This window comes from Cyprinus carpio, chromosome B20, assembly GCF_018340385.1.
Source record: "Cyprinus carpio isolate SPL01 chromosome B20, ASM1834038v1, whole genome shotgun sequence".
NCBI classification, from domain to species: Eukaryota; Metazoa; Chordata; class Actinopteri; order Cypriniformes; family Cyprinidae; genus Cyprinus; species Cyprinus carpio.
In genome coordinates, this window is record NC_056616.1 from 26,729,879 (window position 1) to 26,742,101 (window position 12,223).

Genomic DNA, 12,223 nt, shown 5'->3' on the forward strand with positions numbered 1-12,223 from the left:
GATTATTTTATCTGATTTCCTACAACTGTGTGTAAGATAAGAGAGAGTATAAAGTGTATCATAACTTGGAGGTGAGACATTACATTTTCCATTAACCAAAATTAATATGCATTTGTATAAAGGCATTATTTAAGCCGAGACACTGCAGGTTTTAAAAAATATTTCTCGTTACAGTTCTTTTGTTATTGTATGAAGTTCTAAAGCACAGACAGACAGATAAACAGACAGATAGATAGATAGATAGAAGCGTTGCCTCACAAACAAAAACAGTGGGATATGTCGCCACCTGCTGAAATTATTATGACAGCGATTTTGAAACCCTCAAAATAATAATCTGTGTTGTATCGCTATACTATACTATACTATACTATACTATACTATACTATACTATAATTATGAATGTTATTTTTTTGGCGGCTCTTAGCACAAAAAATATCCGAATATTTCAAAAACATTAAAAGGAACCTTTGATTCAAAGCCTCTTCACCCTCCGTGCTGAAATATAGTACACATCCGGGTCATAGCTGCAGGTCGCTTGATGCTGATTGGCTGTTTTTGGTTTGTTGTTAACTGTGATTGGCTGGAACGCAACACGTCTGTCAGCGTGTGTCATCGGTGTCTGGTAAATAGAAAGAACGCAAGGTCAGAAATTGATATTTTGTTTTGTCTTTTAACGTTTTGTTTTAAGACATTATGATGTGACATGCATTATATGTAACTTAGGTGTTATCTTGACGTACGTTGTCCTAGATTATCAATCGTTGTTAGTATGCAAAGGCTTTAAGCTGTATAATCTAAATAGGCCTGTAAGTTTGCAAACTTTAATGGACAAAAAGTGAAAGCAGTTCATCGTCAGAGATACATACTGTTTTTAAATGTGACATGCTTTGATTAATGGTAATACGTGTCATGTAATATCATATTAAAATAGGAGCTGTTTGATGACATATTTGCTATCCTGTCAAGTCACGTGTGAAGTCTTTATAAGGTGTGTTTAGCCAAAACAATCCTAGTCATAAAAACATTGTGTGGGTGACATTCAGCATCATTACTCCAGTCTTCAATGTCACATGATCCTTCAGAAATCATTCTTATATGCTCAAGAAACAGTTCTTATTTCTTCTCTCATTTCTTATTCCTATTTATCAATCTTGAAACACTTTTCTGTTTCTTTTTATTAGATATCCATGAGTAATTAAACCTGCTTTACCCAATGCGTGCAACATGTTGACTGCAAGGAAGGCATGCGTGTCTTTGACAGCCAGACGACTTCTGGGGGCATCTGTATCTTCAACCCTTGACCCCCAGCGTCACCCCAGAGCGTTCCGTACCGCCGCCCCACATAGAGATGAAGTGAAGCTCCACGAGGACTGGGCTGCCCTGGCCAAGAAGCAGCTGAAAGGGAAAAACCCTGAGGATCTGATCTGGAGGACCCCAGAAGGCATCTCTATTAAACCTGTATACACTCAGACAGACACCGCCGCGGTCCAAGATGAGCTGCCGGGAGTCTTCCCATTCACCCGAGGGCCTTACCCCACCATGTACACCTACAGACCCTGGACCATCAGGCAGTATGCTGGATTCAGCACTGTAGAGGAAAGCAACAAGTTTTACAGGGATAATATTAAAGGTATGATGTCAGCATTAAAACTACTGAGTGAAACCATCGAGTGAAATTATATATTGAGTTATATAGTATAATAATAATAAAAAAAGTTAAAATACACAGTCAAAATAAAAACTTTATATATATATATATATATATATATATATAAAACATGATTTTTAAAAAATGTTAAAAATGGAATGATCTGTTTTTGCAATTGTGAAAACATGATTTTAAAAAAATATTAAAAAAAAAATATTATTCTTTTATTATTTATGTTATTATGTTTTTATTGTTAGTTAGCTGTATTTTTATATGTTTTTATTTTTAATCTAATCAAAATAACCCAACCGCAGTTTGATTGATATTAATTGGAATGGACAATGAAAAAACATGCTTTTAGAAAATTGTTAAAATCATTTTTTTTTTTTTTTGCAAAAAAACTCTTAACAAATCTCTTTTGCAAATGAACTCTTTATAAATATGTATGTATATATATGTGTATATATATATATATATATATATATATATATATATATAATGAAAATATCTAAATATATATTTAAAATATCTCTAAATAATATATCTGAAAAAGTTATATTTTATATTGATAATGTAAAACAAAACATCAAGATTTTTATATTTGTTATATTTATATACAAAAATTTCTATAATATATAATATATTTTAGAAGATAAAATAAATACATTTAAGAAGATTAAGACTAAATGTTTTCCAATAATTTATATTGATAGATAATATAAAAAAACACTATATATATATATATATATATATATATATCTATATATATATATATATATATATATATATATATATATATATATATAAAGATATTTTATAAAAGTATAAAATAAAAAGAAATGTATAATATTAAAAAAATGATTATACAAATATTATTTATTTTCATGCCATGAGACCATGAATGTGTTGTTTAATTATTATACAATATTAACTTAAGATCTCAGAGGACCTGCTAAATATTTAGGTCAAAATTTGGCTCACAAAAATGTTTGGGGATCTTTGATATAAGTCAAATGCAAACTGTTTTTCCTTTGCAGGGGGCCAGCAGGGCCTTTCTGTAGCTTTTGACCTTGCGACACACAGAGGTTATGACTCTGACAATCCCAGAGTTCATGGGGATGTGGGAATGGCAGGTGTAGCTATTGACACCGTAGAAGACACCAAACTGCTGTTCGACGGCATCCCGCTGGAGAAGATGTCGGTATCCATGACAATGAACGGAGCCGTCATTCCCATTCTAGCCATGTTCATCGTGACCGGAGAAGAGCAAGGTGTGCCCAAGGAGAAGCTGACCGGCACCATCCAGAACGACATCCTCAAAGAGTTCATGGTGCGAAACACCTACATCTTCCCTCCAGAGCCGTCAATGCACGCCATCGCTGATATCTTCGCCTATACCTCAAAGGTACGGCTTGAGTGACGGGACTTTTATATCTTTTTTTATACAGTCTGCTGTCAGTTTTTAAAGTGCTCAGAGCATTTTTTTTAATCTCTCATATTTCTTTTTTCTTTTTTATTCTTCTTCCAGTGACTTATAATGATAGAGTATTCAGCATCCTACACTTGTGCTTTTTACAGCCTTGTAGTTTTGACCGTCAATATATCAATATATCTGACCTCCATATTCTGTAAAACATTGGATTTTCTTTCTTACAGAATATGCCCAAGTTTAATTCTATTTCCATCAGTGGATACCACATACAGGAAGCTGGAGCTGATGCCATCCTGGAGTTGGCTTACACTATTGCCAACGGCCTGGAGTACTGCAGAACTGGACTGAAGGCTGGACTCACCATCGATGAGTTCGCTCCCAGGTTAGCTTGGAAATTCACTTCGTCAGTTCCATATTCTTTTACTTCTTCTCTTCTTAATAATAATGGACCCTTTTCACTAGACTGTGATGATGCGTTAAAACATAAAATCTCAAAAGTTTTTTATATTTAGATTTTTTTTTAAATGTATGTACATTTATAACACTATACTTTGTTTTATATCACCTCACATCAAATTACAAAAAAAAGGAAAAGAAAAAAACAGTTAAGGCTAATGCGAGGGTGTTTCTAATGCAGTGTTTATGGGAGGGATGGTAAATTTAACATAGTTCTCTCTTCTGACTGCCGTTATCAGCCTCTCTAAATTTTTTCCCTTCTTTTGAAAGTCGTGACAACGCCATCGTGGAGTTTTCCCTTTGCTTTTTGAACAAATGGGAATGCAAAAAATATATCTGTTGTACTCTCCCATTCACTGCTCTCGAAGTTTACACAACAATAACGACTTCTGCTTCTGAGAAATACGTAAATATGAAAAAGGTCTATAATAATAATAATGATTCGTAATAATAATAATAATAATAATAATAATAATAATAATAATAATAATAATGATTAATTCATGATTTAGTGTTAAAACAAATTTTAATTACTGGATTTTTGCTAATTAATGAAATGTTTTAAAAAATGTAATAAAGTATTAAATGTGATATTATTTTTATTATTATTGTTATTATTATTATTATTAAAATAATTTATTAATAATAAATACATATTAAATGATATATTACAAAAAACATGAGTAATAATTATCATACTGATTATAAAATAATGAATACTACTATTACTACTGGTAATAGAAGTACATTTTAACAATTCATCTATTTTATTGTTTTATTGATACCATTTTAATTATTACTTTTTTAATACAATTATATTCAGTTGTATTGATTGTATAAATGTTATTAATTATTAATATTAAATGTGAGTACATTATTTCTAATGAATTCAATTACTATAATTTTATTTAATGCATATTAGTTAATACATTACAGAGATGTTAATTATAATCATATGGTAATCTAGCATTACATACTACAAATGAATGATTTTAATAATATTGATAAATTATTATTGTACTTCTACTACTAATAGAAACACATATTAAACTGTATTGTTTAAATAAATATTAATCTAATTATTTATATTATTCTATTACTACATTTACATATACATATTATTTTTTAATTAATTTAACTACTATAATTATTATTATTAATACATTAAAAAAAATAATGATAATTATAATAACAACACAGTGGATGTATTGGTTTTCTAAAGGTGTCATATACAGTATGAAGGCATGTAGTGTGATTTTTTTTTTTTTTTTTTTTTTTTTTTTATACATTCATGCATCTGTTTTTAGATTGTCATTCTTCTGGGGGATTGGCATGAACTTTTACATGGAAATAGCAAAGCTGAGGGCAGCGCGGCGATTGTGGGCGACACTAATCAAAGAGAAGTTCCAACCCAAGAACTCCAAATCCCTCCTGCTGAGAACTCACTGTCAGACATCAGGATGGTCCCTCACTGAGCAGGTACTGTCACTGAACTCGGCTCAAACTGTTCATGCCTGCTTTTTGTCACATTAAACAAGCTGTGGTGCAGTAAAGTGAAAAAGTGTTAAATCACATTTTTGACATGCAATACATGACGTTGTCCGTTTCCTAAATTTCTGTGATGATATGCTGGGTATCTGAGTCTGAAGGTGAAATATCATTTTCCAAAACGCTGCTGTATTTTGAACAAATTATGATTTGATGGGTCTGGTTAAATCTACCTCATATGCTGTTCAGGACCCTTACAACAATGTGATCCGTACCGTGATCGAGGGCATGGCTGCAGTGTTTGGAGGCACACAGTCTCTGCACACAAACTCTTTTGATGAGGCTCTGGGTCTGCCCACCGTCAAGAGCGCCCGCATCGCCCGCAATACACAGATCATCATCCAGGAGGAGTCGGGCATCCCGAAGGTGGCTGACCCCTGGGGTGGGTCCTACATGATGGAGGCCCTCACCAATGACGTGTACAACTCAGCACTCAAGGTTCGTACTATAGTGAACCGCTCATTAAAAAACTTCTAGATCTTGATAAACTTTCTCTAATCTGCCCATATTTATGTGTTTTGCATCATAATAAGTGCTGACAACTGTATTTAATTGTAATCTGTGGTAATGGATTTTTACCCTCATAATGAAAAAAAAACCCACCTGACTTTGTATCTAGATTTGTAAACACATTATATATAATGAGATATACACATTAAATGATTAATGACAACATACACTGTAGAAGTTTTGGCTGATACAAATTTTGATGTTATGGTTGGTAATTGATATGATCTAGCCAGTATTAAAAGGCTGTACTGTTATAATAATAACTTCTATAATTAATAATAAAGTAAAATAAATAAATAAACATAACAGGTAAAATAAAAATGGTGATTGGCTAATATGATCAATATAAATTATTATTATTAATGACAATAATAATAATATCATTATTAGTTGCATTATTATTATACATGCATGTTAAATATTTCATAGTACATACATGTTAAATAATATTGATAAAAGTAATTGATACATTTAATTATAACGATGATAGAAGCACATATTAGTAATAAATCTATTTTATTGTTTTATTAATACAGTTTTAATTTAAGCTGCAGAGATGCTTTACACTTGAAATTGAATTTGTTTCATAATTAGTGAAATTTGCAACATTTGTTATTTTCCTGATTAGGCTTTGAAACAATCTGTATTGTATTATAAGTGATATATAAATACATGTGACTTGCGATTCATTTATTAAATTGTATAAATATTATTACTATTATTATTACTGGATAATTTGTTATTTGAATTTATTGAAATTAATACTAATTTAGAATGTATTATTATTGTTATAAAATAACAGTAATTCCTGGATTTGTAAAAATAAGCAGTTACATAAAGTAAGCCTTGATATTCCTACTCCACTCTGTGCTTCAATATCTGTGATATTTGTGTGTGTTTACACGAGTTCTGTTCTGTTTGTGTCTCGTTTAGTTCATCACTGAGATTGAGGACATGGGTGGTATGGCTCGTGCTGTAGCTGAGGGAATTCCCAAACTGCGCATCGAAGAATGTGCCGCCCGCAGACAAGCGCGCATTGATTCAGGTATCAAAGCAAAACACTCACATACACATGACTGAATACAGAATTACAGCCCAGGACACGTGACTAATGTCCCATTTAACTAAAGTGCTACTTCAGAAACCTCCATGACTAAAGGCCTTTCCATTCTGAGCGCAAAAAAATGAAACAAATATTTGAAGGCAATATTGCAAAAAGGCAAGAGTGGTGGTGCTGTTTCGAAAACAATCACAGAGAAAAAGTATCCGAGAATATAAGAGAAGAGAGTGGATGCTGAGTTCTTGTTATCGTTGGTATTTGTAAGCAGATTTATTCTCACATGTAGAATAACATTTCTATTAATTGTCCACTGAATTATGTGATCTGTAGAGCACAAACTGTAGAGTTTGTTTCTGGTGTAGAATCTTGTTTATCTTAATTTAATGCTGTATATTGAGCAGCGGATGATGTTAAATCCATTTACGAGATACATCTGAGGAAAAATGCATTGTTGGTCGTCGCCACCTAGCGTGCAGTCGTGAATTAGCAGAAGGCGGACAATCGTTTCGCATTGGTGTGAAAGCACCATTTGTCTGCGATTCGCCTCGCTTTTTTGCATCGCGCTCACTGTGGAAAGGCCTTAAAGGAAGTGGTCTTGACTAGTCACATGGAAATATAGTTTTTTTTTTAACATCATACTTTTTTTCGCTTACTTCATTTAATGTCATAAAACTAGCGAGCTAAGCCAATAGTATTACTGACAGTGTCATCATTCAAGTGGATGCTGCACACTGGTGGTGGTTGAGGAGCGACCCCCCCACATGATTTACACAATAAAGCGCTATATAAATGCATCATTCATTCATTCATTGATTCAGTGTTATATAAACATGGCTGAAGGTACAAAAAGGGGAGGAACAGACAAAATGGTTCAGTTGCGTGAGTCATTTACGCTGGAACCACTCCGAATGATCCGAATGAACTCCATTCACTAGCAAAACCAGATCAAAAGAGCCATCCATTTTTCACATTTTGACATCGCTTTTAATGATTTTAAAAATCATGTAGTGATAGGTGAAACAGAGTTTCAAAACTCCTAATCCATTAAACTATTGCTTAGCAAAATGATTAATTGTTTCGAAGTGCTCCAATCAGATTGCATATTCCAAATCTTTTTATTCAGTTTGGGACTTCAGAGCCTGTATCGCAAATCAGTTGATTTTGATCAGAACTTCGGCGCAGGTTCATGAATCTTTCGATTCATATTAGAACTTTGGAGCAGGCCTCCCAAATCCTTTTGCCAATTGAAAGGTTTGTGATGCAAGCTCCGAAATCCTTATCTGAAATGATTCAGATCGGGACTGATGAGCGCAGTTTGTGAATAATTTGATTTAGATCAATTTCAGAGCAGGTTCGCAAATCATTTTATTCAGATCGGGACTTTGTAGCGTGGATCGCAAATCATTGGATTCAGATCAGGACTTTGGTGCGCAGAGCCGGAATGATTTGATTTAGAACTTCGGAGCGAGTTTGCGAATCATTTAGCTAATTGAAAGATTGTGATACACGCTCCAAAGTCCCGATCTGAAATGATGGTTTACGAATCATTGGATTCACATCAGGACTTCGGAGCGCATACCACAAATCATATGATTCGGATGGGACTTTGGAGCACACATTGCCAGATCGGTATTTCGGAGAGCGGGGAACGAATCATTTGACGAATCATAGATCAGACCCTGAGCACATTCAGAGGACTTTTGAACGTAGAGAACAAAATATTTAAATTTAGTTCGGAACTTTAGAGGGGGAGCGTGTATCACAAATCTTTTTGTCTGATTCCTTTCTTTCTTTTTTATTAAACAGTATAAAACATCAAACCATTAAGGCAGTAGATATAAAATCAAAACAAAGAAAAAATAAATAAAGAAACTATCAGATACAAATCCCTTAAGAAAATTAACCATACAATAGTAGTGGATTACCATTATAATTTTGTATATTGTGTTGTATTTCACTGTATAATACATTGTATTCAAAAGATATGTTATATTTTCCTATATTCTCTCTTGAGTAGTCAAACTATGCAAAGAAAACAGCTTTTAAACTGCTGCTGTAATGTTGTTGGTTTCACGTAATCAAAATTGGGTTGCACTTTATTTTACAGTACGTGTACTTGCATGAACTTATAGTGTACTTACAGTGTATTTATCTAAGAAAGTTCTGGTAATACAAGGTAACTACATGGGGGTAGGGTTAGGTTTAGGGGTAGGTTCAGGGTTAGTACCTAGTTATTACATAGTTATTGTAATTACTATAATAAGTAGTATGTACATGAGGAACAGGACTGTAAAATAAAGTGCTACCCAAAATTGTGTAATTATTATCTGATGAATATGCCATAACATTGTTAACCAAGATGGCGGCGCCACAACAAGCAGCTTCTCCCCTCCCCCACAAAACAACGTTTTCTTCTTTTTTTTTGTCTTGTGAGTCGCAGTGTTTTTGCACGTTGTCGTCACGTCTACCTGTCTGTAAGCGCAAATACAGTCGCGAGTTTCTGCTCGATGTCGGCAGAACCGCATTTTTACAGTTTAAACTCCGCGCAAGCGGAACAGCTGCGGGATCTCGATCTGCTACGGAGGCCTTTCACCATCATCGACCCCCACTACTGCATCTCGCCCGCAGCGGAGGCGCCACAAGCGGCGTGAGAGAGGAAGCAGAAGAGGGGGAAGCGCGGAGGTATCCGGGCTAGGCTAACGGCTAACCCACACAAGCCATCTGTCCCCACCATCGTACTGGCTAACGTACGCTCGTGGACAATAAACTGGACTACATTCGTTTACTACGCTCAACTCAGAGGACTGTAAGAGACTGTTGTGTTTTTGTGTTCAAAACATGGCTCAGCAACAGCGTTCCAGATGGCGCTATTCAGCTCGACCAGCTGACGTGCTATCGAGCGGACAGAGCTCTCGTCGCGGGAGGAAAAACCCGCGGCGGCGGGCTTTGTGTTTACATCAATGACGCGTGGTGCCGCGATACTGTTTGTGATCAGCAAACACTGCTCAACCCTGGTGGAGTTTTATGATTATTAAGTGCCGGCGTTCTATCTGCCGAGGGAATATACTGCTATACTGCTCATTTCAGTGTACATTCCCCCATTCAACATCACCAGCAACAGGAACGACGCACTTAATGAACTGTACCAACACATCAGTGAGCAGCAGACAGCACACCCGGATGCTTTTCTCATCATAGCTGGGGATTTCAACCATGCTGACTTAAAGAGTGTGTTTCCAAAAATACACCAGCACATCAACTTTCCAACACGAGGTAATAACATTTTGGACTTTGTTTACACCACACAGAGAGGAGCTTACAAAGCCCTCCCCCTCCCCCACCTCGGAGCCTCAGATCACATCACTGTTTCATGCTAATGCCTGCATACAGACCACTCATTAAAGTCGCCAAACCAGTTTACAAACAGATTAAAGTGTGGCCAGAAGGATCATCAGAGATTCTTCAGGACTGCTTCAACACAACTGACTGGGACATGTTTAAAAACAGGCTGCCACATGCAATAACACCACTGACCTCCAGGAGTACTCAGACCTCCAGGAGTACTCAGCTGTTACTGCCTACATCAATAAGTGTATTGATGATGTAACGATCACAAAAACTATCACTGTCCGGGCCAACCAGAAGCCATGGATGACGGGGGAGGTCTACAGACTCCTGAAGACACGGAATGCTGCCTTCAGAGCTGGAGATGAGGTGGGCCTGAGAACAGCCAGGGCCAACCTGTCCCGCGGCATCAGAGAGGCTAAGAGACAGCACTCCAGGAGGATAGCTCACCAATTCAGTAACAGTAGAGACACTAGGAGCCTGTGGCAGGGGATACAGACCATTACGGACTACAAGCCCCCACCACGGACCTGTGACAACAACATCTCTCTGCTGAACGAGCTGAACACCTTCTTCGCTCGATTTGAGCAACAAAACAGCACCACTGCACAGAAGACTCCACCTCCTCCCAGTGACCAGGTGATGACTCTGACCCCTGACAGTGTGAGGAGATCCTTCAGCAGGATCAATGCCCGCAAAGCTCCGGGATGCCCAAAACATCCCTGGGCGTGTACTGAAAGACTGTGCAGCAGAACTCACTGATGTCTTCACAGACATTTTTAACATCTCACTGAGTCAGGCTGTTATTCCCACATGCTTTAAAACTACCACTATCATCCCAGTCCCGAAGAAGCCATCTCCATCCTGCTTCAATGACTACCGTCCTGTTGCACTTACACAGTCTCCAGGAGTCTGTAGACCTCCCCTGTCATCCATGGCTTTTGGTTGGCCCCCACACCCACACCCTTTACCAATTCCAGTTTGCATATCGGTCCCAACCGGTCGACCGATGATGCCATCTCCACTGCCGTCCACTCAGCACTCACCCATCTGGAAAAAAAGGACTCTTATGTCAGAATGCTGTTCATAGACTTCAGTTCAGCATTCAACACAATCATCCCTCAAACAGCTCATTCACAAACTGATCGAGCTGGGGCTCAACACTTCGCTGTGCAACTGGCTGTTTGGACTTTCTGACTGGAAGACCTCAGGAAATGGGTTGTAGTAGTCTCCTGAAGGGGGATGTTATCTGCTGTTATGTCCCCACAAATGTCAAAATCAAACCCATGTTCTAGGTACAGATGTACGTAATGCTCCAACAACCCACAAATGTCAAAATCAAACCCATGTTCTAGGTACAGATGTACGTAATGCTCTGATCATCACACATTGTTCGGTATGCCAGCCAGCACCGCAGCTGCAGGGAGAGTAACATTGATTATTTTTAACTGATTTTTAAGTCAGAGATATTTACATGCTGTTTTCAGAACGCATCCCTCTTTAATGCTTTGACTGATTGATAAATACAGTTCCACTAGAGGGCAGTGTTTTAGCATGCACCTTGATGCAACAATCATCATGCCAAAATCATCATGCCAACACTTTTGTGTTAAAATTGAAACACTAGATTTTTATTTTTCACATGCATGTCTATATTTCCAATCCAGAGGCCTAGAGTTTGATGTCTCTAATTGAGTTTTTCTTCACATCAGGTAATGGTTTGTAAGTGGCTCTTTTTCCAAGGAATTATGCATAATTTAGATGACCCACATATGCCGCACAGCTGGATATTTTAGTGGCTGTTGCGCAAGTGATTTTCCTTTAGGGTGAACCACCGCACAGTTATCACTGCCACTCTAACGCTTCCTTCTGAACCTCAGGTGGACAGAAAGTCAGTAAATAAATGAACACATTAATGAAGAGATGAATGAATTAGCTACACTTGCTATGGACCGCACATCCGTCTTATATGAGCCTAATATCACACTTCACTCAAAAAGTGAGTAAATAATTAAAAGGAATTGTGGTTCAAAGGCTACCTCTATTTTGCATACGGTACTGTATATATGCCAAAAATGATTTTTCTTTCATATTTTAGGAGCAGGGTTATTATAGATAGATAGATAGATAGATAGATAGATAATATTTCAACCATTAATTGAAATAAAATAAATGTTAACGGAAATTACATTAAAAACTTCATCTACTGTAGTTGCCAAGCCAA

The 12,223-nt window shown here is 36.4% G+C and overlaps 1 protein-coding gene across 2 annotated transcripts in view; it reads left to right on the forward strand.

The window, feature by feature from the left end:
- Positions 1 to 503: 503 nt before the first annotated feature.
- mmut (methylmalonyl CoA mutase) overlaps positions 504 to 12,223 on the forward strand; it is a 32,631-nt gene continuing 20,911 nt past the window's right edge. Inside the window, exons 1-7 of one of the 2 annotated variants that reach the window (XM_042746280.1) lie at positions 504 to 642; positions 1,182 to 1,630; positions 2,686 to 3,053; positions 3,305 to 3,462; positions 4,844 to 5,015; positions 5,274 to 5,522; positions 6,528 to 6,639. In XM_042746280.1, the coding sequence (XP_042602214.1) occupies positions 1,225 to 1,630; positions 2,686 to 3,053; positions 3,305 to 3,462; positions 4,844 to 5,015; positions 5,274 to 5,522; positions 6,528 to 6,639 (1,465 nt within the window). In that variant the 5' untranslated portion in view covers positions 504 to 642; positions 1,182 to 1,224. Of the gene's footprint in view, positions 643 to 848; positions 989 to 1,181; positions 1,631 to 2,685; positions 3,054 to 3,304; positions 3,463 to 4,843; positions 5,016 to 5,273; positions 5,523 to 6,527; positions 6,640 to 12,223 lie in introns of those variants that run through there. The other variant, XM_042746279.1, reaches the window with a different exon arrangement.